Below are 27,500 nucleotides of genomic sequence, written 5' to 3' on the forward strand. Positions count from 1 at the left end.
ATGTATATATATATATGTACATAAACATATATACAAACATATATATATATATATATATATATATATATATATATATATATATATATATATATATATATATGTTTATATATATATGTTTTTATGGAGATGAAATAGTCTTGTGATTTTTTTCCCACACATACATATATATATATATATATATATATATATATATATATATATACACACATATATACACACAAATTTACATATATACACATGTATAAATACTTATATACACAATATTTACACACACCACACACATATATACATACATATATATTATTTTTTATTATGTATCTATATAGTGTAATATAGCCATCCATCCATTATGCCAGCCTTGTCTACTGGACAGGGACAGATCAAGTTTGTACCTCCATGATGCGTAGCTTTCCCTATGCTTCATGTGACTGTTTGGCCTGTTTTGTGCACTTCCCAAATGCATGTTATTTATTACATTTTACCAGCATTTTGCCTACCCTATCTGCCTCCTGGGGTCACGGCCAAATCTACGCCACACTGCAACGTAACCGGCGTTAACAATACTACGACACATGTCAACATAAACCCATTTTCATAGAAATGACCCCCGAGGCGCTCACATTTGTTGCCGACCACCAAAACTGCCTGTTGATGTTGACTTTAGTAATTAGGACCAGAACTTGATGACTCGGTCGACATAATCGGGGTTCCACTGTATTAAAGCTCGCAGTTTGAAGAAGCCCTAAAAAAGGGTGTAGAGAAACATAAAAGACAATCGAGTGTGACCGCATTTTATGAGAGAAAAGTGCAAGTCGTCCTCTGCTGCGCTTTGAAGGAAACCAAAATAAAAACGGGGAGAAGGGAAAATATGACGTGAAACAAAAGAGCATCCAAATAAAAAAGCGGGCCTGGGGAATGGGGGCGGGGGAAGGACGAGCAATAGCGAGCGGCTAATTTGGAGGCTGCCAAGTTATTTACAAGAGGCTTTTATAGGGTTGCACTTGTGCGGTAATGACACATGGCGTGGTGGTCTGCCACGCCAAATGAGTGCATCTCAGACGGGTGGAGCTAAACAAAATCTGACTAATCTGATGCTTCACTTTTGACTTCCGAGCGGCGCGCACACAAGTCAGCAGTTGTTTATTTCTCTATTTGTGTCTACTAAGGGGGCGGCAAAATACCCCTTGTGGTGTGAACTCTGACGTAAAGAGAATGAAGTGCTTGCGGTTAAGTGTTCTCTTTTAAACCCGGCTCATGTTTAATATCCGACTTGAAAAGTTATTCTACTGCAACTCTCTCAGCTCGACTTGTCAGATGGATTAGTGCACAAATCCGTGGGGGAAAGAGAGGATAGAAGTTGTTTGGAAAAGACAGCAAGGTTTTTGTCACATTTATCGGGTCTCAATTTGTCTTTTAAACAGCGTTTACTGGCATATGAATGATTTATGACCAACAAAGTGTACTTTCCTTCCTGTATCTTGTCCATGTGTCCATTATTCCTTGTTATACGCTCTATTTACTACTCGGGATGGGTACAGTTCAAATATGAACCATACGGTACCAATTCCTGATACCTGGGAAGTGATATCGGTACCAGTTTTGGGTACTTTTGTGTGTTGAAGAATCTTAATTGTTTTATGTAACATTTAAAAATAAGCTAATTATGATAACAGTGCTGTCCAGTTGTTATATCTTACTTTCTGATTACATTTGAGTCTCATTTGCAATGCAGTTGCACTTCCATGTCATTAGATGGCAGTACTGTATGTAGGCTATCTATGGTATGTTGTCTAAGTCGGAAGTAGCTTTTTCCAAGAAGCTGAATGTGTTATGTTGCGCCCTACAACGTGTTAATACTGTTAGTATTGTACCCATTACACACCCGCTGTTTGATTGTAACAACCATCTTAGTTGTAGTTGTCATTACTAAAATTGGAGGTGTAATCGCCATGTAAAATCGCTAATGCTAATAGTAGCCTGTGCATGGCAAATCCAATGTGAATTAGCATTGAATTTGAACTTTACGTTTGAGCGTTTTCTACCAAGCATACCTTGTTTGGCTGAGTCCGCCCTGAGTGCTACTTGACTGACTTAAAATCCTTTCATTTTCTCAAAACTCGACAGTGTGCCTTATAACCCGGTGCGCATAATGTACAAAATAATTTTGGTTGTGCTTACCGACCTCAGAGTTATTTTATTTGGTACATGGTGAAATGATAAGTGTGATCAGAAGGTGGCAGTCACACATAAGATATATGTGTGAACTGCAATATGACTCAAGTAAACAACACCAAAATGTTATCTGTTCCATTGAAAATATAGAACATTACACACGGCGCTCAAAAATCTATCAAAATGTTTTAGTACGACTTTGGTAAACTATGAAGCTGCACCGCTTGATGGATTGTACTGTGCTTCAACGTACGAGTATTATTATGGTGTGTGTATAAGGTAAGACATATTATCTGGCGCTTTGTTTTGCAATATTATGCAAAAGCAACTTTTCCTACCTTCTGGTACATGCTGATCTGTATTTGGGATCTGCATAAATCCTGAAAATTTGAGCGCGTCCGCCTTTGTAGTCCATGTCGACACCGTAGTCGATAAGCTTCTTCTTTTTCTCTATCTTCTTGTTATGGAACATTCATCCTTCGCTGTTGCCATTTCTAATATAAAGTAGTGTAAAGTTCTTACTTATATCTGTCAGTAAACTCGCCATGAAAGCCCTAAAACATACCGGTGTAGTGAGTTTACATTATTCACCCAAGGAACTTTAGTTATTAGAGAGTTCCGGTTGGACGGTTTTTCACGTCACACATTTCCGGCGTTGTTGTTGCACTAGTGAGCCACGGATAAGGAGATGTTGCTCCGTTATTGATTGTTATTGTTATTGATTGTTATTGTTATTGATATTGATATAGCGGATGAAAGATCCAAAGCCAAGCCTCTTGCTAGTCATCCGCTGTCTTTGTCTCTGTGGGTGGAGGCGAGCATAAACATGCACAGAAGTTAACGTTTGGAACTAGAGATGTCCGATAATATCGGACTGCCGATATTATCGGCCGATAAATGCTTTAAAATGTAATATCGAAAATTACCGGTATCGGTTTCAAAAAGTAAAATGTATGACTTTTTAAAACGCAGCTGTACGGAGTGGTACACGGACGTAGGGAAAAGTACAGAGCAGTTGCGTCTCCCAGTCATACTTGCCAACCCTCCCGATTTTCCCGGGAGACTCCCGAATTTCAGTGCCCCCACCCCCCTTAACGTGCCGGCCCAATCACATAATATCTACGGCTTTTCACACACACAAGTGAATGCAATGCATACTTGGTCAACAGCCATACAGGTCACACTGAGGGTGGCCGTATAAACAACTTTAACACTGTTACAAATATGCGCCACACTGTGAACCCACACCAAACAAGAATGACAAACACATTTCGGGAGAACATCCGCACCGTAACACAACATAAACACAACAGAACAAATACCCAGAACCCCTTGCAGCACTAACTCTTCCGGGACGCTTCAATATACACCCGCCCACCTCAACCTCCTCATGCTCTCTCAGGGAGAGCATGTCCCAAATTCCAAGCTGCTGTTTTGAGGCATGTTAAAAAAAAAAAAGCACTTTGTGACTTCAATAATAAATATGGCAGTGCCATGTTGGCATTTTTTTCCATAACTTGAGTTGATTTATTTTGGAAAACCTTGTTACATTGTTTAATGCATCCAGCGGGGCATCACAACATATTAAGGCATAATAATGTGTTAATTCCATGACTGTATATATCGGTATCGGTTGATATCGGAATCGGTAATTAAGAGTTGGACAATATTGGATATCGGCAAAAAAGCCATATCGGACATCTCTATTTGATACCTAAAACGCAAGGTGACGTAGTAGAAATGATCCGGATCAGCCCCAAAATGTATTGACTGAAATGTTCATGAAAATCCGCCCATGACCTATTCCGTTGTTTTGGTAACTATAACTAACTGTCTAACTAACAAACTGACTAACAGACAGGAGTCAATACATCAACATCAAGCAAAATGGGCGGGACTTAGCTACTAATTGTCCATGTTGTATTGTTTATGTATTGTAGTTGTTACTATACTCTATGATATGTTAATATTACCCAAATAAATACAAGTGATGCTATTCTACACTATCACTTCTTCTTACAAAGCATCATGGCATGTTGTGATATTTTCCCATGACTGTAAATCTGTCTTTTCCAGAAGTGTCAGAAAGGAATTTTAGAGTTGTGAATATTCTTTTCAGAGCTATTTTCGCTCCTCTTTGTAGAGTTTGTCCTGTGGACGAGGTTGGGAGGAAGGTTGAAGGTGAAGTATGTCTTGCAGGGTCAGATGTGAGGTGAAGAAGTCAGAAAGTGAATGCCGTCAATGTAAAAGAGTGTGTAGAAATACATTTATGTGTGTGTTTTTGCAGCTGGGGCGGGGGGAGGAGGGGGGGTGGGCAGCTTAGCTGACCAGGCGCTGCCACACCTGCATCCATGCTGAGTCAGCAGTTTTACACCCCTGTTTGCTTGCCCTGTGCCAACCATGCTATCTGTGCCAACCACGCTATATGTGTTAACTACATTATCCGTGCTAACCATGCTATATGTGCAGAGGTGGGTAGTAACGCGCTACATTTACTCCGTTACATCTACTTGAGTAACTTTTGGGATACATTGTACTTCTAAGAGTAGTTTTAATGCAACTTACTTTTACTTTTACTTGAGTATATTTATAGAGAAGAAACGCTACTTTTACTCCGCTACTTTTATCTACATTCAGCTCGCTACTCGCTACTAATTTTTATCGATCTGTTAATGCACGCTTTGTTTGTTTTGGTCTGTCAGACAGACCTTCAAAGTGCCTGCCTTACTGGTGACGTTTCACTCCGTTCCACCAATAAAATGCAGTCACTAGTGACGTTTGACTCCGTTCCACCAATCAGATGCAGTCACTGGTGACGTTAGACCAATCAAACAGAGCCAGGCGGTCACATGACCTGACTTAAACAAGTTGAAAAACTTATTGAGGTGTTACCATTTAGTGGTCAATTGTACGGAATATGTACTGTACTGTGCAATCTACTAATACAAGTTTCAATCAATCAATCAAAAGTGTGAAGGAAAAAAGACACTTTTTTATTTCAAACGTACATCCCGTCACAAGCCTAAAGACTGACTGCACAGTTCCTGTCTTCACAATAAAAGTGCCGCTCCATCGCGCCTGCGCTTTCAAAATAAGAGTCTCCGAAAGCCAGCGCAAACAAGTTAGCAAGCTACGGAGTTTGCCGCCAATGTATTTCTTGTAAAGTGTGTGAAAACGAATATGGAAGCTGGACAAATAAGATACCAAAAACCAACCACTTTCATGTGGTATTAGACAGAAAGGAGGAACTTTTTTTCTCCTGCATTTGAAAACGTGGACGTTAAGCACTGCTGTCTGATTACAATCAATGCAAGTCATCAGAATCAGGTAATACACCAACTTATATTCTTGTCAACATGAAAGAAATGAATCTATATGTGTTAAACATGCATGTATATTCATTAAAACACCTTTAACATGTAAACAAAAACGGCAAAATAAATAAATATAAATGATATACTGTATATATCAATGTATGTGTATATATATATATATATATATATATATATATATATATATATATATATATATATATATATATATATATATATATATATATATGATATGTGTGTGTATGTTACTCATCAGTTACTCAGTACTTGAGTAGTTTTTTCACAACATACTTTTTACTTTTACTCAAGTAAATATTTGGGTGACTACTCATTACTTTTACTTGAGTAATAAATCTCTAAAGTAACAGTACTCTTACTTGAGTACAATTTCTGGCTACTCTACCCACCTCTGTATATGTGCCAACCACACTATCTTTGTGCTAATTACACTATCTGTGCCAACCACATTATCTGTGCTAACTACATTATCTGTGCTAACCACGCTATGGATTCACTCGAGGGAGTACTTGAGAGTGCTCCCCCGGGTGATTCCCTCGTTCTACTGGGGGACTTCAACGCTCATATTGGCAACGACAGTGAAACCTGGAGAGGCGTGATTGGGAAGAATGGCCGACCGGATCTGAACCCAAGTGGTGTTTTGTTATTGGACTTTTGTGCCCGTCACGGATTGTCCTTAACGAACACCATGTTCAAGCATAAGGGTGTCCATATGTGCACTTGGCACCAGGACACCCTAGGCCGCAGTTCTATGATCGACTTTGTAGTTGTGTCATCAGATTTGTGGCCTCATGTTTTGGACACTCGGGTGAAGAGAGGGGCGGAGCTTTCTACCGATCACCACCTGGTGGTGAGTTGGCTGCGATGGTGGGGGAGGATGCCGGACAGACCTGGCAGGCCCAAACGCATTGTGAGGGTTTGCTGGGAACGTCTGGCAGAGTCTCCTGTCAGAGAGAGTTTCAATTCCCACCTCCGGAAGAACTTTGAACATGTCACGAGGGAGGTGCTGGACATTGAGTCCGAGTGGACCATGTTCCGCACCTCTATTGTCGAGGCGGCTGATTGGAGCTGTGGCCGCAAGGTAGTTGGTGCCTGTCGTGGCGGTAATCCTAGAACCCGTTGGTGGACACCGGCGGTGAGGGATGCCGTCAAGCTGAAGAAGGAGTCCTATCGGGTTCTTTTGGCTCATGGGACTCCTGAGGCAGCGGACAGGTACCGACAGGCCAAGCGGTGTGCGGCTTCAGCGGTCGCGGAGGCAAAAACTCGGACATGGGAGGAGTTCGGGGAAGCCATGGAAAACGACTTCCGGACGGCTTCGAAGCGATTCTGGACCACCATCCGCCGCCTCAGGAAGGGGAAGCAGTGCACTACCAACACCGTGTATGGTGCGGATGGTGTTCTGCTGACCTCGACTGCGGAAGTTGTGGATCGGTGGAGGGAATACTTCGAAGACCTCCTCAATCCCACCAACACGTCTTCCTATGAGGAAGCAATGCCTGGGGAGTCTGTGGTGGGCTCTCCTATTTCTGGGGCTGAGGTTGCTGAGGTAGTTAAAAAGCTCCTCGGTGGCAAGGCCCCGGGGGTAGATGAGATCCGCCCGGAGTTCCTTAAGGCTCTGGATGCTGTAGGGCTGTCTTGGTTGACAAGACTCTGCAGCATCGCGTGGACATCGGGGGCAGTACCTCTGGATTGGCAGACCGGGGTGGTGGTTCCTCTCTTTAAAAAGGGGAACCGGAGGGTGTGTTCTAACTATCGTGGGATCACACTCCTCAGCCTTCCCGGTAAGGTCTATTCAGGTGTACTGGAGAGGAGGCTACGCCGGATAGTCGAACCTCGGATTCAGGAGGAACAGTGTGGTTTTCGTCCTGGTCGTGGAACTGTGGACCAGCTCTATACTCTCGGCAGGGTCCTTGAGGGTGCACGGGAGTTTGCCCAACCAGTCTACATGTGCTTTGTGGACTTGGAGAAGGCATTCGACCGTGTCCCTCGGGAAGTCCTGTGGGGAGTGCTCAGAGAGTATGGGGTTTCGGACTGTCTGATTGTGGCGGTCCGCTCCCTGTATGATCAGTGTCAGAGCTTGGTTCGCATTGCCGGCAGTAAGTCGGACACGTTTCCGGTGAGGGTTGGACTCCGCCAAGGCTGTCCTTTGTCACTGATTCTGTTCATAACTTTTATGGACAGAATTTCTAGGCGCAGTCAAGGCGTTGAGGGGATCCGGTTTGGTGGCTGCAGGATTAGGTCTCTGCTTTTTGCAGATGATTTGGTCCTGCTGGCTTCATCTGGCCAGGATCTTCAGCTCTCACTGGATCGGTTCGCAGCTGAGTGTGAAGCGACTGGGATGAGAATCAGCACCTCCAAGTCCGAGTCCATGGTTCTCGCCCGGAAAAGGGTGGAGTGCCATCTCCGGGTTGGGGAGGAGATCTTGCCCCAAGTGGAGGAGTTCAAGTACCTCAGAGTCTTGTTCACGAGTGAGGGAAGAGTGGATCGTGAGATCGACAGGCGGATCGGTGCGGCGTCTTCAGTAATGCGGACGCTGTATCGATCCGTTGTGGTGAAGAAGGAGCTGAGCCAGAAGGCAAAGCTCTCAATTTACCGGTCGATCTACGTTCCCATCCTCACCTATGGTCATGAGCTTTGGGTTATGACCGAAAGGACAAGATCACGGGTACAAGCGGCCGAAATGAGTTTCCTCCGCCGGGTGGCGGGGCTCTCACTTAGAGATAGGGTGAGAAGCTCTGTCATCCGGGGGGAGCTCAAAGTAAAGCCGCTGCTCCTCCACATCGAGAGGAGCCAGATGAGGTGGTTCGGGCATCTGGTCAGGATGCCACCCGAACGCCTCCCTAAGGAGGTGTTTAGGGCATGTCCGACCGGTAGGAGGCCACGAGGAAGACCCGGGACACGTTGGGAAGACTATGTCTCCCGGCTGGCCTGGGAACGCCTCGGGATCCCCCGGGAGGAGCTGGACGAAGTGGCTGGGGAGAGGGAAGTCTGGGCTTCCCTGCTTAGGCTGCTGCCCCCGCGACCCGACCTCGGATAAGCGGAAGAAGATGGATGGATGGATGGATGGATGGATGGAACCACGCTATCAGTGCCAACCACATTAGCTGTGCCAACCACGCTATCTGTGCCAACCACGCTACATGTGTTAACTACATTATCCATGCTAACTACACTATTTGTGCTAATTACACTATATGTGCCAACCACGCTATTTGTGCTAACTACATTATCCCTGCCAACCACGCTATCTGTGCCAACTACGCTATCTGTGCTAACTGTATTATCTGTGCTAACCACACTATTTGTGCTAACCACGCTATCTGTGCCAACCACGCTATCTGTGCCAACCATGCTACATGTGTTAACTACATTATCCATGCTAACTACACTATTTGTGCTAATTACACTATATGTGCCAACCACGCTATTTGTGCTAACTACATTAGCTGTGCCAACCACGCTATCTGTGCCAACCACGCTACATGTGTTAACTACATTATCCATGCTAACTACACTATTTGTGCTAATTACACTATATGTGCCAACCACGCTATTTGTGCTAACTACATTATCCCTGCCAACCACGCTATCTGTGCCAACCACATAATCTATGCCAACCACGCTATCTATGCCAACCACGCTATCTGTGCCAACGACGCTATCTGTGCTAACTGCATTATCTGTGCAAACCACACTATCTGTGCTAACCACACTATCTGTGCCAACCACGCTACATGTGTTAACTACATTATCCATGCTAACTACACTATTTGTGCTAATTACACTATATGTGCCAACCACGCTATTTGTGCTAACTACATTATCCCTGCCAACCATGCTATCTGTGCCAACTACGCTATCTGTGCTAACTGCATTATCTGTGCTAACCACACTATTTGTGCTAACCACGCTATCTGTGCCAACCACGCTATCTGTGCCAACTATGCTATCTGTGCCAACTATGCTATCTGTGCCAACCATGCTATCGGTGCCAACTACGCTATCTGTGCCAACTAGGGATGTCCGATAATGGCTTTTTTGCCGATATCCCGATATTGTCCAACTCTTAATTACCGATACTGATATCAACCGATACCGATATATACAGTCGTGGAATTATCACATTATTATGCCTAATTTGGACAACCAGGTATGGTGAAGATAAGGTCCTTTTTAAAAAATTAATAAGATAAATAAATTAAAAATATTTTCTTGAATAAAAAAGAAAGTAAAACAATATAAAAACAGTTACATAGAAACTAGTAATTAATGAAAGTGAGTGAAATTAACTGTTAAAGGTTAGTACTATTAGTGGACCAGCAGCACGCACAATCATGTGTGCTTACGGACTGTATCCCTTGCAGACTGTATTGATATATATTGATATATAATGTAGGAACCAGAATATTAATAACAGAAAGAAACAACCCTTTTTTGTGAATGAGTGTGAATGGGGGAGGGAGGTTTTTTGGGTTGGTGCACTAATTGTAAGTGTATCTTGTGTTTTTTATGTTGATTTAATAAAAAAACCAAAAAAAAACAGATACCGATAATAAAAAAAATGATATCGATAATTTCCGATATTACATTTTAAAACATTTATCGGCCGACCGATATTATCGGACATCTCTAGTGCCAACCATGCTACCAGTGCTAACCACGCTATCTGTGCTAACTAGGCTATCTGTGCTAACTACACTATCTGTGCCTACCGCGCTATCTGTGCTAACCAGACTATCTGTGCTAACTAAGCTATCTGTGCCAACCATGCTCTCGGTGCCAACTACAATATCTGTACCAACCACGCTATCTGTGCTAACCACGCTATCTGTGCCAACCACGCTACATGTGCCAATCACGCTATGTGTGCCAACCACGCTGTCTACACTAACTATGCTATCTGTGCCAACCAGGCTCACGTTGCTACCACGCTGTCTGTGCAAACCACGCTATCTGTGCTAACCACACCATCTGTGCCATCTGTGTGTATAGCATGTTATCTGTCCAAACCGCGCTATCTGTGCTAACGACGTTATCTGTGTCAACCAGGCTAATGTTGCTACGACGCTACCTGTGCAAACCACGCTATCTGTGCTAACAACGCTATCTGTGCCAACCACGCTATCCGTGCTAACCCCGCAGTTTGTGGGAACCCCGTGATCCATGCTATCCACGCTATCTTTGTGGGATTTCAAAACAGAGATTAACATAGAAGTGTGTGAAAGAAAGCATTGCCAAAACAGTAAAAACCATGCTAAAAACCATGCTAAAAATCATGCTAAAAACCGTGCTAAAAACCTTGCGCGTAAAAACCACACTATTTGCGTGGCTTCTTTGTGCACGCACAGCACCTTTTGTGTTTCTCCATTTTTCTACACGTGGGGCGTTCCACCCTTTTGGGATTTCTGATTGGTCGATTTAAACGCTTACTATCTCCTTATTAGAGCCAATCTGAGGAAGCTTGTTGTGTGTTCCTTCAGAAGATTTGAAAGTTTTCCTATAAAATTGTGACTTTTGTCGAGTAAAATTACGACTCTTTTCATAAAATTGCCAAAATGTTAAGCTTTTCTTGTAAAATTGCGACTGTTATTGAGTAAAATTCCAACTTTTATCCTAATATTGCACAAATGTTCAGTTTTTTCTTGTAAAATTTTGACTTGCGTTGAGTAAAATTACGACTTTTATTATAATACTACCAAAAAGTTTTTCTTGTGAAATTGTGACCTTTTTCTTGTGAAATTCCAACTTATTTTTCACAACAAGCTTTTTTATATTTACATAGTATGTATATATTATTAATGTTGTAAATACATGTCTTTATATATCTAGAAAGGGTGGTCCTAAAGAGGTAGGCATTTTTCGGAGGTCTCGAGAAGGTAACAAATACAAGAGTGTGTGTGTGTGTGTGTGTGTGTGTGTGTGTGTGTGTGTGTGTGTGTGTGTCTGTGTGTGTGTGTGTGTGTGTGTGTGTGTGTGTGTGTGTGTGTGTGTGTGTGTGTGTGTAAGTGACGCCCGACACCAGTCCCAAGGCGAGGTCTCCTATATGCGGCTTTGACTTTAATAAAGGAGGAATTTTATTTTGAAAAGAACAAAAGAGATATTTGAAGACTTTGCGGTTTGTAGATGTTTCTATAGACTTGCCTTAGCAGATCGTCAAACCCCGCCCCCTTCAACATATTTCTGCACTTCAGAGCATCATGATAAATCTGGAGCAAATTAAAGGAGCATGTTGCAAATACATTGTCAGCATACTGTATCATCATATTTCCTGACTTACCCTATGGCTTCTTTTTACAACTTCTCTGCATTTTGCTTTATAAGCACACGTACTTAAAAACATTGTTTTATTATACTAAAAAAATTTAAATGCATAATAGAACATATACTGTATACCAGGGCCACATAGGGTGAGACCTTCTACTTGTATATCCTGTAAAATATTGTCTTGAAGGTACCTCAATGTTGTGCGATAATAAATTATTCAAATAATACAAACCCCGTTTCCATATGAGTTGGGAAATTGTGTTAGATGTAAATATAAACGGAATACAATGATTTGCAAATCCTTTTCAACCCATATTCAATTGAATGCACTACAAAGACAAGATATTTGATGTTCAAACTCATAAACTTTATTTTTTTTTTGCAAATAATCATGCTCTCTCCCTAAGAGAGCATGAGGAGGTTGAGGTGGGCGGGGTAGGGGGCAGCGGGGGGTGTATATTGTAGCGTCCCGGAAGAGTTAGTGCTGCAAGGGGTTCTGGGTATTTGTTCTGTTGTGTTTATGTTGTGTTACGGTGCGGATGTTCTCCCGAAATGTGTTTGTCATTCTTGTTTGGTGTGGGTTCACAGTGTGGCGCATATTTGTAACAGTGTTAAAGTTGTTTATACGGCCTCCCTCAGTGTGACCTGTATGGGTGTTGACCAAGTATGCTTGGCATTCACTTGTGTGTGTGAAAAGCCGTAGATATTATGTGATTGGGCCGGCACGCAAAGGCAGTGCCTTTAAGGCACGCCCCCAATATTGTTGTCTGGGTGGAAATCGGGAGAAATGTACTTCTCCCTACGTCCGTGTACCACTCCGTACAGCGGCGTTTTAAAAGTCATAAATTTTACTTTTTGAAGCGGATACCGATAATTTCTGATATTACATTTTAAAGCATTTATCGGCCGATATTATCAGACAGTGTACAGGGTTACAGAACAGGAGCGCTGATGGGTCGCCACAAGACGCCCCGTAAAAGATGGGAAAAAGGTCAAAGCGGGGGGGGGGGAAACGAGTAAAAAAATACAACCTAGACTGGGCTCCTAAGGGGGCCCAGTCTGGAGTGGGGGAAAACCTCCATAGCAAAGTGCATATACCGTATTTTTCTGAGTATAAGTCGCACCGGAGTATAAGTCGCACCTGCCGAAAATGCATAATAAAGAAGGAAAAAAACATATATAAGTCGCACTGGAGTATAAGTCGCATTTTTGGGGGAAATGTATTTGATAAAACCCAACACCAAGAATAGACATTTGAAAGGCAATTTAAAATAAACAAAGAATAGTGAACAACAGGCTGAATAAGTGTACGTTATATGAGGCATAAATAACCAACTGAGAAGGTGCCTGGTATGTTAACGTAACATATTATGGTAAGAGTCATTCAAATAACTATAACATATAGAACATGCTATACGTTTACCAAACAATCTGTCACTCCTAATCGCTAAATCCCATGAAATCTTATACGTCTAGTCTCTTACGTGAATGAGCTAAATAATATTATTTGATATTTTATGGTAATGTGTTAATAATTTCACACATTAGTCGCTCCTGAGTATAAGTCGCACCCCCGGCCAAACTATGAAAAAAACTGCGACTTATAGTCCGAAAAATACGGTACATATTACAACATACATCTCGAGACTTGCAACAGAGGGGAGGGAGTGGGGGCTAAGGTGGCTGGCTGCAGCTCTTCAGGCGCTGCCCAGCTGTCCATCACCCCTAAGGGATTTGCGTCAAGGGGGTTGGATGGGGGGTGGGGTATGTGTGTGTGGCGTATATTTTTTGTGGATGCATGTGTGTGTGTAAGCCTGCCGCATGTCTCTAAAAAATATTGGTATCGGGACAACACTACTTCACTGTATATATTATGTAACTGATTGACTATAGGCGTGAAGAGTTCTAACACGGTGGAGCTGCACCAGGAACACAAACCGCAGGGAAGTTGAGTACAATCCAAAAGTACCAAGACCTGGACAAAGAACACCTACCAGGCCATGTTGATGGCGTACGCGGTGCGCGTCTCTCGCCCCTCCTGGCGGCTGATGTTCTTGGCGGCCTCCACCACCTCTTGTGTGGTCTGGTAGTCTTGCAGGGACCACTCGTGGACCGCCACCTCGCCGTACTGCAGGATTCCCACCTCGGGTGGACAAACACGCCGACATTGCCGTTATCATCCTTGCCCATCACAGGCCTCCTAAATGTGATGGAATAAATGCGAGCAATAAAGAAAGCCACAAGAGCCTCCTTTAAAGCAAACAGTGACTCGGTGGAATCTTGGACTTCATTTCAAAACCAGAAGTATTTCCTCCTCACCCCACGTCGCCTGTTTCCTTTTCACCGCCCCCCCGCTTTCATTCCTTCCCGGCCTCAAGTTGGCCTCCTCGTGCCCCCTTTTTGACGTCACCTCACTTTTGCCAGATTGTGTACGTGTGAGCGCGAGCACGCCTGAGTGGGCTCGTCTTACAGCGTCAAAGCCGAGGCGTCCAAAGTGGAACGGAACCAAAAGTCGGACATGCGCAAAAACTTTCACGCGTGACGTCAGAACGCAACACGTGCAGTAGGGAAGGGATTTAAATGGCCGCATAAGCTGGGGGAGGTTAATCATTTTGCAATGCGGTCCGCTGAAAATGATGGAAAGCGCCACTCTGCATGGTCAAAGTTGGAATAGCCGCAAAACAGATTTTAAGATGTTTAAAGACTATACAAATGGGACCCATTACCTCCCTGCTTGGCACTCAGCATCAAGGGTTGGAATTGGGGGTTAAATCACCAAAAATGATTCCCGGGCGCGGCCACCGCTGCTGCCCACTGCTCCCCTCACCTCCCAGGGGGTGAACAAGGGGATGGGTCAAATGCAGAAGACACATTTCACCACACCTAGTGTGTGTGTGACAATCATTGGTACTTTAACTCTAACTTTTAACACTCTAAAGTGAATAGTGCACCCTGCCCAATTCGTCACGTTTCATGTGTCAGGTAAACCTCAACGAATGGGGACATATAATCCCCTTCCTACTGTATGTTCAGCTCCAAAGTCAGGAGCTGATCATTAGGGATGTAAAAAAAAAAGTCACTTTTTGAATGAATCGCGATTCTTATTTGTAACGATTCTTAATCGATCTTAGTACTGCACAAAAACAAGATAAGATTTTCATGTAAGAGGCCCCTTCTCCATCAGTTGGGGGTCCTGAGCATGAACAACATTGAAGACCCTTGTTTTAGAGGATCTTATCCTCTATAATAGGGACACTGACTATTTTGCAGTAGGCCCTTAAACCATCAGAGCACTTCTGTCTTATAGAGGATCTTTGACTATTTCTGCAGTGTCTCTTTAAAAGCAGTTGTATAGAGGATCTTTGATTCCGTTTTTTCTCTTCCAACATGGCGTGTACAGTTCATAAAAGTTTTATGATGGCCTTAGTTGACATGACGGAAAATGCTTTCCCATGCGTTGGAGGTTGCTAACAAGAATGTTGGCAGTGAGAATAAAGTTCTCAAGAGTCAAGTTTTACCTGCATTTGGTCTGGGCTGATGTGGAACTTGCTCAGGATGTTGCTGAGGAAGTTCTGTACCTCGAACCAAGGGTAGATGCTGTTGGACCCGTCCAGCACGATCACGATGTCCATGTATGTTGTGCAACCTGCGGGACCACGCTTGCTTTGGTTCAAGCTGCTTGGTTGTGTGTGTGTGTGTGTGTGTGTGTGTGTGTGTGTGCGTGTGTGTGTGTTCTTGTATGTCTACCCTTCTTGAGACATCAATAAGGAAAAGTACCTTCAATATGAGGACCGGTGAACAAGTTAGGACCAAAATCATGGTCCCAATAGGGAAAACCATTGCATCTAATACAGAGCCAAATACTAGAGTCTGTGAACATTGCTCCAAAGTCAGGATTTTTGGTTGATTTAATGTGCATACAAAAGTAAACATTGACAGGTGCAAAGGCAGCTAAAGAAGGACTTCCCTATTCATCCCCGAAAAAACCCGCCAGGTGAACAGCTGATTTTACGACTTCCGGTGCTGACGTGAGACAACCCGCGTCCCATATGTGACCATAGGATGAACAAATACACTACGGTACTAAGACTATAGTGGCCATTAACAGTTAGCTTCTACAGCTGGGTTGCACAAAGTGCGGCACAGGGGCCATCTGTGGTCTGTGACTCGTTTGTCATCGGCCTTAAGCACATTACAAAAAAACAAAAAATAGAGATCTCATTTGCACCCCTGGTGGTGAAATCTATCAAAATTAGGTTGGTCCAAAAAAGGAGGGATTTTTCAAATTGACTGTGTGTCGACGGGCAGCACGGTGGAAGAGTAGTCTGGGGTTCAATCCCGGGCTCGGGATCTTTCTGTGTGGAGTTTGCATGTTCTCCCTGTGACTGTGTGGGTTCCTTCCGGGTACTCCGGCTTCCTCCCACCTCCAAAGACATGTACCTGGGGATAGGTTGATTGGCAACACTAAATTGGCCCTAGTGTGTGAATGTGAGTGTGAATGTTGTCTGTCTATCTGTGTTGGCCCTGCGATGAGGTGGCGACTTGTCCAGGGTGTACGCCGCCTTCCGCCCGATTGTAGCTGAGATAGGCTCCAGCGCCCCCGCGTCCCCGAAGGGAATAAGCGGTAGAAAATGGATGGGATGGACTGTGTGTCGGTTTTAAAAGTGCACCACCTATGGTCAACATATGAAATAAGTGTGTGTAAAATTTGAAGTGCTCCCCCTCTGGCCAACATATGTAATAATAAGTGTGTGTAAGAAATTGAAATGCGCCCCCTTTGGCCAAAATTAATTAAAAAAAATTAATATGTATATAGAGACATACTGTAATAACTTGAAGTAAATAATTAATGAAGATTAAAAAACAATTCCAAACAAAAAATACATTAAAAAAATACATTAACTAAAAGTAGTGTCTTGTGTCGACTTTTTCCTTATAAATTTGGGAACAATTTCTCATATTTTTTCTGTTTCTGTAATAATGCAATATTTTCTCATAAAATTATTACTTTTTTATGTAAAAATGATTACTTTTTAATGCAAAATGGTGACATTTGTCATATACAATTCCGACTTTTATCACAATATTGCCAATTTTTTGGTTGTTCTTGTGAAATAGTGAAATGTTTTCAGTAAAATTATGACTTTTGTCATAATTTTGCCAAGTAAAATTCCGATTATTATTAATATTGCCAAAAAGTTTTCATATAAAATTGTGACTTTTGCTGAGTAAAATTATGACTATTTTCATAAAATTGACAAAATGTTAAGCTTTTCTTGTAAAATTGCGACTTTTATTGAGTAAAATTACAACTTTTATCATAATATTGCACAAATGTTCAGTTTTTCTTGTAAAATTTTGACTTGCGTTGAGTAAATTTACGACTTTTATTAAAACACTGCCAAAATTCAAAGTTTTTCTTGGGAAACTGTGACTTTCTTCTTGTGAAATTCCAACTCATTTTTCACAACGAGCTTTTTTATATTTGCATAGTATGTATATATTATTAATGTTGTAAATACACATCTTTATATATCTAGAAAGGGTGGTCCTAAAGAGGTAGGCCTTTTTCTGAGGTCTCAAGAAGGTAACAAATACAAGAGAGTGTGTGCGTGTGTGCGTGTGTGCGTGCGTGCGTGCGTGTGTGCGTGCGTGCGTGCGTGTGTGCGTGCGTGCGTGCGTGCGTGCGTGTGTGCGTGCGTGCGCGCGTGCGTGTGTGCGTGCGTGCGTGCGTGTGTGCGTGTGTGCGTGCGTGCGTGCGTGCGTGCGTGTGTGCGTGCGTGCGCGTGTGTGTGTGTGTGTGTGTGTGTGTCTGTGTGTCTGTGTGTGCGCATTACGTTGTGCGGTAGGAGCGATGACGTCTCTTGGCTGCAGGTCATCACTGACAGACGCGCAGATGCCCGTGCTGAACTTGGACGTGCCGCACTCTTGGGACCACAGTGGCGCACATGCCTGTCAGAAACAAATTCATATTAATAATACACCTTGAAACATCTTCACACTAAATTTTAACTTTTCAACAGGAGGTCGTGAAATATTTAGTTGATTGGACTTTTTCATATTTTTCCACAGCTTTTTGGTTTTTAAATGTTATTTAATACATATTAACACTGATCCGACACACTGTAGTGTTGTTTATAAATAATAAGGAATGGACACACTACTTATTGTACTCATGAAAACATAAAGCAACTTTATTATTATGTTCATGTTAGTATTTAAGGTAGCTTCTCAGCAGGCACAAGACATTGAAACAACGTTGAGAACTTGTTGAATCAGGTCCTGACGTTGAGCAACTCAAACATAACGTTGAAACAACATGCTTTTTGATGACGTTTATTCAATGTCAGGTTGTGACGTTGATTTGAGCATTGAAATTTGGTCATTTTCCAACCAACAACGTGGATCCAACGTTAGACACCAACATGGTATCAATTTACAAATACAACTATTTTGCAACGTTGTTTCAAAGTCAGTTTGAAAAGACATATATGTATAATCATTGTTGTATCAATGTCTTGTGCCTGCTGGGTAACGATTAGCACTCAAGTCGCCAGTTAGTTATTTGCGGACTGATTGCCAGCTAGCGATTTGCGGACTAGTTTTCAGCTCGCGATTTTCGAACTAGTTGCCAGCTAGCGATTTGTGGATTGGTTGCCAGCTCACAATTTTCGGACTGGTTGTCAGCTAGAAACTTTTGGATTGGTTGCCAGCTAGCAATTTTGGGACTAGTAGCCAGCTAGCGATTTTTGGACTAGTTGCCAGCTAGCAATTGTGGAACTAGTTGCCAGTTTGCGATTTTGGGACTCGTGCCAGTTCGCGATTCTCAAACTGGGTGTCACTTAGCAAATTTCGAACTAGTTGCCAGCTAGAAATTTGTGGATTGGTTGCCAGCTAGCAATTTTGAGACTAGTAGCCAGGTAGCGATTTTCGGACTGGTTGCCAGCTCGCAATTTTCAAACTGGTAGTCACCTAGCAATTTTTGAACTAGTTGCCAGCTAGGAATTTTTGGATTGGTTGCCAGCTAGCAATTTTGGGACTAGTAGCCAGCTAGCGATTTTCGGACTAGTTGCCAGCTAGCAATTTTGGAACGAGTTGCCAGTTTGCGATTTTGGGACTCGTGCCAGTTCGCGATTCTCAAACTGGGTGTCACTTAGCAAATTTCGAACTAGTTGCCAGCTAGAAATTTTTGGATTGGTTGCCAGCTCACAATTTTCGGACTGGTTGTCGGTTAGCATTTTTCAAACTAGTTTCCAGCTAGCGATTTTTGGATTGGTTGCCAGCTCGCAATTTTCGAACTAGTTGCCAGCTAGAAATTTGTGGATTGGTTGCCAGCTAGAAATTTTTGGATTGGTTGCCAGCTAGCAATTTTGAGACTAGTAGCCAGGTAGCGATTTTCGGACTGGTTGCCAGCTCGCAATTTTCAAACTGGTAGTCACCTAGCAATTTTTGAACTAGTTGCCAGCTAGGAATTTTTGGATTGGTTGCCAGCTAGCAATTTTGGGACTAGTAGCCAGCTAGCGATTTTCGGACTAGTTGCCAGCTAGCAATTTTGGAACGAGTTGCCAGTTTGCGATTTTGGGACTCGTGCCAGTTCGCGATTCTCAAACTGGGTGTCACTTAGCAAATTTCGAACTAGTTGCCAGCTAGAAATTTTTGGATTGGTTGCCAGCTCACAATTTTCGGACTGGTTGTCGGTTAGCATTTTTCAAACTAGTTTCCAGCTAGCGATTTTTGGATTGGTTGCCAGCTCGCAATTTTCGAACTAGTTGCCAGCTAGCAATTTTGAGACTAGTAGCCAGGTAGCAATTTTCGGACTGGTTGCCAGCTCGCAATTTTCAAACTGGTAGTCACCTAGCAATTTTTGAACTAGTTTCCAGCTAGGAATTTTTGGATTGGTTGCCAGCTAGCAATTTTGGGACTAGTAGCCAGCTAGCGATTTTCGGACTAGTTGCCAGCTAGCAATTCTGGAACTAGTTGCCAGGTAGCGATTTTGGGACGAGTTGCCAGCTAGCATTTTTTAAACTGGTTGCCAGCAAGCAATTTTCAAACTGCTTGCCACCTAGCAATTTCCGAACTAGTTGCCAGCTAGTAAGCATTTCGATTGGTTGACAGCTAGCAGTTTTGGGACTAGTAGCCAGCTAGCGATTTTCGGACTAGTTGCCAGAGAGCAATTTTGGAACTCGTTGCCAGTTTGCGATTTTGGGACTCGTTGCCATCTCGCAATTTTCAAACTGGTTGTCAAGTAGCAATTTTCTAACTAGTTGCCAGCTAAACATTTTTGGATTGGTTACCAGCTAGTAATTTTAAATTAGTTGCCAGCTAGCGATTTCGGATTGGTTGCCAGCTCGCAATTTTTGAAGTAGTTGTCAGCTAGCAATTTTCGAACTAGTTGCCAGCTAGAAATTTTTGGACTAGATGTCAGCTAGCAAATTTCGAACTAGTTGCCATCTAGAAATGTTTGGATTGGTTGCCAGCTTGAAATTTTTAGATCGGTTGCCAGCTAGCAATTTTGGGACTAGTAGCCAGCTAGCGATTTTTGGACTCGTTGCCAGCTCGCGATTTTCAAACTGGTAGTCACCTAGCAATTTTCGAACTAGTTGCCAGCTAGAAATTCTTGGATTGGTTGCCAGCTCGCAATTTTCAGACTGGTTGTCAGCTAGCAATTTTCAAACTAGTTGCCAGCTACAAATTTTTGGATTGGTTGCCAGCTAGCAATTTTGGGACTAGGAGCCAGCTAGCGATTTTCGGACTAGTTGCCAGCTAGCAATTTTGGAACTAGTTGCCAGTTTGCGATTTTGGGACCAGTAGCCAGCTAGCGTTTTTTGGACTAGATGCCAGCTAGCAATTTCGGAACTAGTTGCCAGTTTGCGATTTAGGGACTCGTTGCCAGCTCGCGATTTTCAAACTGGTTGTCAACTAGCAATTTTCAAAGTAGTTGCCAGCTAGAAATTTTTGGATTGGTTGCCAGCTAGCAATTTTGGGACTAGTAGCCAGCTAGCGATTTTCGGACTAGTTGCTAGCTAGCAATTTTGGAACTAGTTGCCAGTTTGCGATTTTGGGACCAGTAGCCAGCTAGCGTTTTTAGGACTAGATGCCAGCTAGCAATTTCGGAACTAGTTGCCAGTTTGCGATTTAGGGACTCGTTGCCAGCTCGCGATTTTCAAACTGGTTGTCAACTAGCAATTTTCGAAGTAGTTGCCAGCTAGAAATTTTTGGATTGGTTGCCAGCTAGCAATTTTGGGACTAGTAGCCAGCTAGCGATTTTCGGACTAGATGCCAGCTAGTAATTTCGGAACTAGTTGCCAGTTTGCGATTTAGGGACCAGTAGCCATCTAGCGTTTTTCGGACTAGATGCCAGCTAGCAATTTCGGAACTAGTTGCCAGTTTGCGATTTATGGACTCGTTGCCAGCTCGTGATTTTCAAACTGGTTGTCAACTAGCAATTTTCGAACTAGTTGCCAGCTAGAAATTTTTGGATTGGTTGCCAGCTCGCAATTTTCAGACTGGTTGTCAGCTAGCAATTTTTAACCAGTTGCCAGCTAGCGATTTTTGGATTGGTTGCCAGCTCGCAATTTTCAGACTGGTTGTCAGCTAGCAATTTTCGAACTAGTTGCCAGCTAGAAATTTTTGGATTGGTTGCCAGCTAGCAATTTTGGGACTAGTAGCCAGCTAGCAATTTTCGGACTAGTTTCCAGCTAGCAATTTCGGAACTAGTTGCCAGTTTGAGATTTAGGGACTCGTTGCCAGCTCCCGATTTTCAAACTGGTTGTAAGCTAGCAATTTTCGAACTAGTTACCAGCTAGAAATTTTTGGATTGGTTGCCAGCTCGCAATTTTGGGACTGGTTGTCAGCTAGCAATTTTTTAACTAGTTGCCAGCTAGCGATTTTTGGGTTGGTTGCCAGCTCGTAATTTTCGGACTGGTTGTCAGCTAGCAATTTTTGAACTAGTTGCCAGCTAGAAATGTTTGGATTGGTTGCCAGCTAGAAATATTTGGATTGGTTGCCAGCTAGCAATTTTGAGACTAGTAGCCAGCTAGCGATTTTCGGACTGGTTGCCAGCTTGCGATTTTCAAACTGGTAGTCACCTAGCAATTTTCGAAATAGTTGCCAGCTAGAAATTTTTGGATTGGTTGCTAGCTAGCAATTTTGGGACTAGTAGCCAGCTAGCGATTTTCAGACTAGTTGCCAGCTAGCAATTCTGGAACTAGTTGCCAGGTAGCGATTTTGGGACGAGTTGCCAGCTAGCATTTTTAAACTGGTTGCCAGCAATCAATTTTCAGACTGTTTGCCAGCTAGCAAGTTTTGAACTTGGTTGCCAGCCAGCAAATTTGGAACAAGTTTCCAGCTTGTACATTCAAAAGTGTTGAACGGTTGGTGACCTCCACATAAAGAGTAAAAAGTGACTAAATAAGGCCTGACAAGGAGCAAAAACAGTCATGAAAGGAGAGAAAGTCATGGAAAAAAACACAATAATGTGGTTTGGGGGGAATAAAAGGGAGGCGGTTGAAGTCGGGGGGGCCATTGTTGTCATATTGGCAGCGCTGCAACACCAGACCAGTGAGGCAATTTAAATCTAATTTAAATTGCCGGCGCAGAACAGACGTATAACTTTTACAAAAGTGGGGAAGGAGAAAGAGAAACATCCTGTCATGAAAGAAAGTCGATAAGTCGATGATGGAATGGAAGGAGGGTCAGAAAGAAAGAACATCAACAGAGGTGCGATGGCTTTTTGCAGGTCTGTCATTAACAAAAAGCCGGAGACACATTCCAAGCCTGTTATAGACCTGACCGCCGGCCTCAAGAAAAATACACGCTTATACACGCACGCACACACACACACACGCACACATTAACTACGCTGGCCGGTTGTTCATAGACTATAAACCAGCGAGCTCCCGCAGCAGCACAGAGAAGTTGGCGGATGTTCGCAGACACAAGCCCAACGCTCGGCGATACAAAACCCGGCGAGGGTCATTGACACGCAACATTACACGCCTGCACGCTTTTATGGCGGCCCCTCTGTGAGATGGTGGTCTCATAACTGGACCAATGCGGAACATATTTAAGGATTCTGAAACTGAATGTGTTGCTTTTTAGGCAAAGCTGGCTCGTGACGTTTGAGAGCTGGGAATTTGACCACAGAACTTTCCTCCAGAAAGTCTTATCTTTGTCCATGTGATGTCAGATGAAACAAAAATGTAGCTGTTTGGCCACAATACCCAGCAATATGTTTGGAGGAGAAAAGGTGAGGCCTTTAATCCCAGGAACACCTAACCTACCGTCAAGCATGGTGGTGGTAGTATTATGCTCTGGGCCTGTTTTGCTGCCAATGGAACTGCTGCTTTACAGAGAGTAAATGGGACAATGAAAAAGGAGGATTACCTCCAAATTCTTCAGGACAACCTAAAATCATCAGCCCGGAGGTTGGGTCTTGGGCGCAGTTGGGTGTTCCAACAGGACAATGACCCCAAACACACGTCAAAAGTGGTAAAGGAATGGCTAAATCAGGCTAAAATTAAGGTTTTAGAATAGTCTTCCTAAAGTCCTGACGTGTGGACAATGCTGAAGAAACAAATCCATGTCAGAAAAATAACAAATTTAGCTGAAGTGCACCAATTTTGTCAAGAGGAGTGGTCAAAAATTCAAGCAGAAGCTTGTGGATGGCTACCAAAAGCGCCTTATTGCAGTGAAACTTGCCAAGGGACATGTAAGCAAATATTAACATTGCTGTATGTATACTTTTGACCCAGCAGATTTGCTCACACTTTCAGTAGACCCATAATAAATTCATAAAAGAACCAAATTATGTCCTTCACAAGTGTATGCAAACTTTTGACCACGACTGTATATATATATATATATATATATATATATATTTATATATATATATATATATACATATATATATATATATATGTATGTATGTATATATATATATATATATATTTTTTTTTTTATAGTGGTTATATAATTATTATAATTGGCTATTAAGAGTATGTGAAAGTTTGACTCCTACCTTGTTTACTTCCGTGACGACCTCCTTAAAGTTTTATAACCAATCAGAAATATCATGCAGCTAAAATGCGTCAAATATGGATAAGTGTAGAGAGTGTTTTGTATTTTTCGCATGATGCTTTGTAATGGATTTAAATGGGTGTAATTTCGAATTTCTGCATTTTTCTTTTAATGACCACAAAGTTCAGTGAGGCTGTGTTATGTGTGACCATGTCTGTTGACGTTCGGTTGGTAGAGCGGCCGTGCCAGCAACTTGAGGGTTCCAGGTTCGATCCCCGCTTCCGCCATCCTAGTCGCTGCTGTTGTGTCCTTGGGCAAGACACTTTACCCACCTGCTCCCAGTGCCACGCACACTGGTTTAAATGTAACTTAGATATTGGGTTTCACTATGTAAAGCGCTTTGAGTCACTAGAGGAAAAGCGCTATATAAATATAATTCACTTCACACTTCACTTGGTTGGATTTTTTTTTTTTTTTGCGCCATGACTAGGGAAGGTTATTTGCATTAGGTCATATAAGTGAATATTGGGCGCTTATATGTTTGAAGAATAAATAAAGGCCATTGACTTGAATTACTCATGTTGGACTATGGATTGCATTATGGTAAAATCACCAAAGTTTAAATGAATGCTCATTCCCTATGGGTAAGATTGCTTAATAAACTCATTAACGCCTCGCCGTCTAAATTGAAGTTGTTGGCAGGCCGCACTTGGCCTGCAGGCCATAGTTTTGACACCGCTGATTAAGACAGGGTTTTAGTTGCTGTTGTCGTTAAAATGAAACGCTAATGTTGTTTAATGATGTTAACTGTTACATTCTCTGGTCCAGACCCCAGGATGCAGAGCATGGAAGGCAACGTGCAGGCAAGAAGTCCAGGTGAAATAGGCTGGATTAACTAATGGAAAACAGATGTGCTGACAGGAAACAGATCCAAATGTGAAGGTGCAGCAAAGCAAAGAATCCAACAGGAAGTAGAACCAAAAAAGAAGCACCAGGACAGGAAATGATGCAAAACACAGGAAAGTAGCAAACAAACGGGGCTCATGACATCAACTCAACACATGTCGACGTAAAGCATAGGTGTCCAAAGTGCGGCCCATGGCTAATAAAAAAAAAAAAATCTGTGCATTGTATTGGTTTTGAAGATAAAAACCAAAATGGCCCCCACATCCTTTGATTTGTCAGTCTGTGGCCCTCAGTGGAAAAGGTGTGGACACCCCTGACATAAACAAACCCAAAATTAAATCTTATGTCAACAAAAAGCAGTCGACCGTGTGTGTCAAGGTCGACTTAAGACAGGTTGTCCTTATAAGCGGGTCCAACTGAAATGGGTTCTGCTATACATGCCAGCGGGAGCCGCCAATCAACTTTCCCCCTAAGAGAGCCGGAGCTTTTCTTCCCGTCACTCACACCGGTGACCTGTCGACACAGAAACTCTCTGGGAAAAAAGTTGCCCAAGTCGGTGTTAACAAGCTGGCAAACAACAGAGGAACTATGATGCTAATTTTAAGATAATGCAGATCAATAGAGTAAAGTCAGATTAGTCAAAAAACAATTTAAAATGTGTCCTTTTTTTAATATACCGGTATATATTTTGTAAAGGGTTGCCTTTTATTCTGATCGGTAAGGTAATGTATTCAATTTAGTTTGCATCTGGTTTGTGGTTGCATTTTCCAGGTCACTGGCGTACGTGTGAGTGACAGGACGAAAAGCTCTGAAAAGCTATTGCTGATGATACACACATACCAACAGGCCATCAGGTGAGTCTGGAGTCAGGGTCATTCCCAGGTGAGAGTCCTTGAGGTTTTTGGATATGTTCTGGAAGGCGGTCTCACCTGATACGGACGCGACGGTGTCAGACACTCACAATACGATATCAAGTTCATTTTTTATTCATATTCACCCAAGTTCATTTTGCTGCAGTTGGAGTGGATCTCTTGGCCCACAGTGCACCTGTACACATCTCCTTTCCTGTTATTGGGAGGTCCATCCCAGGGAGCGCCAACCAGCATTCTGCACCGAGGAGGATTCATGAAATTGGTTACCGTCTCCCGGGAGATCAACACGTTTCCGTCTGTAACTTACGATTTCTCTCCCTCTGTTTCAAGCTGCAACACGGAGAAGCCAAACAGGGAGTCATCCGGGCCGCTAAATATCCGCGGATGCTTGACGTCGATGTTGAAGCACTGACACAAGCCTGGAGAAGCAAGAAAGAGTGACGATTATACTGGTGACTTATAAAATACTTATATGAGTATTCAACATACAGTATGTGGGTACCGTATTTTTCGGACTATAAGTCGCAATTTTTTTCATAGTTTGGCCGGGCTCCAGTGCGATTTGTGTATGTTTTTTTCCTTCTTTATTATGCATTTTCGGCAGGTGCGACTTATACTCCGGTGCGACTTATACTCCGAAAAATACGGTACTTATATAAAGTACTGGATGTTCCACCGAGTGACAGGAAATATAATGTATAAATGCAGCATCAAATCAACTGAAAAATATTTTTTTAAATGTTATCAAGTAAAGTGTCTTGCAGAATAGTATCTTTTTATATGTTTTTATGTGCATGTATTGCTAAAATATTATATTGCTAAAAACTTGCCCCTATTACTTTGAGTCCTCTTACTCAAAGGAGTCATCTTCACCTTATAAGAAATATTGCCTGAGGTGGGCCAGTAAATATTTTGAGCAGTTTAATGTGGGTATTATCAGATAAACAGATGAAGAAAGACAAAATATTAGTTTAAAGCTGGCATCACGTAACATTAAATAACAATATGTAACTGGCAGTTTTCACTCCAAAAATAAAGTACACCCTGGCTGTATAGACTTCAGATAAAAATAACGTGCACTCAAGGAAAACATTTAAACAATTTTCCTGTATGACATATTGACCAAAAAAAAGTGCATTTGCGTCTAATGTAGGATCCTGTAACTACTTAGTGTTGGATCGATACCCAAATTTGTAGTATCACCCAAAACGTATGTAAAGTATCCAAACAACAAAGAAAACAAGTGTTTATTACATTTTAACATAAGTATAGATTGAATATGTTAAAACATAAAATAAGCAGATATTAACAGTAAAATTAAAAACATTATATATATATATATATATATATATACCAATATTTTGCTACCAGTACAGGCATCACAAAACATATTTCGATACATAAATAAATGGGATATATATGTATATATATATATATGTTCTGTATATATACATATATATGTATATATACTGTATATATCAGAGGTGGGACCAAGTCATTGTTTTGCAAGTCACAAGTAAGTCTCAAGTCTTTGCCCTCAAGTCCGAGTCAAGTCCCGAGTCAAGACAGGCAAGCCCCGAGTCAAGTCCAAAGTCAAGACTGGAAAGTCTCAAGTCAAGTCCTAAGTCCTGCATTTTGAGTTTCGAGTCCTTTCAAGTCCTTTTAACCACAGACTAATATATTAACACAGATTGTGTATGCTTTTCAAACGCTGTATTTATTTATTAAAACAAGTGCATTTTAAATTGCAGGAAAGAAAATTGTGCTGACATTGCACTTTATAATAGCACTATTAACCAGTCATTTTAAACATTAACTCATTCCTTTACAGAACAAACACATTGAAAAAATAAAGTGCAAATGTACTTATTTGTACAAAAGTGTTAACATTGAAAAAACATGACATATACGTGAACAT

At 42.2% G+C, this 27,500-nt stretch overlaps 1 protein-coding gene across 3 annotated transcripts in view; it reads right to left on the reverse strand.

The window, feature by feature from the left end:
- Nucleotides 1-27,500, reverse strand: part of itga10 (integrin, alpha 10) — a 104,222-nt gene that overhangs the window by 55,931 nt on the left and 20,791 nt on the right. For all 3 annotated transcript variants that reach the window (XM_061982913.1, XM_061982915.1, XM_061982914.1), the window contains exons 2-7: nucleotides 25,890-26,001; nucleotides 25,708-25,817; nucleotides 25,551-25,639; nucleotides 17,624-17,738; nucleotides 15,305-15,432; nucleotides 13,781-13,929 (exon numbers count right to left, since the gene is read on the reverse strand). In XM_061982913.1, coding sequence (XP_061838897.1) covers nucleotides 13,781-13,929; nucleotides 15,305-15,432; nucleotides 17,624-17,738; nucleotides 25,551-25,639; nucleotides 25,708-25,817; nucleotides 25,890-26,001 — 703 coding nt within the window. The remainder of the gene's footprint in view (nucleotides 1-13,780; nucleotides 13,930-15,304; nucleotides 15,433-17,623; nucleotides 17,739-25,550; nucleotides 25,640-25,707; nucleotides 25,818-25,889; nucleotides 26,002-27,500) is intronic.

Source organism: Nerophis lumbriciformis, linkage group LG21 (assembly GCF_033978685.3).
Source record: "Nerophis lumbriciformis linkage group LG21, RoL_Nlum_v2.1, whole genome shotgun sequence".
NCBI lineage: Eukaryota > Metazoa > Chordata > Actinopteri > Syngnathiformes > Syngnathidae > Nerophis > Nerophis lumbriciformis.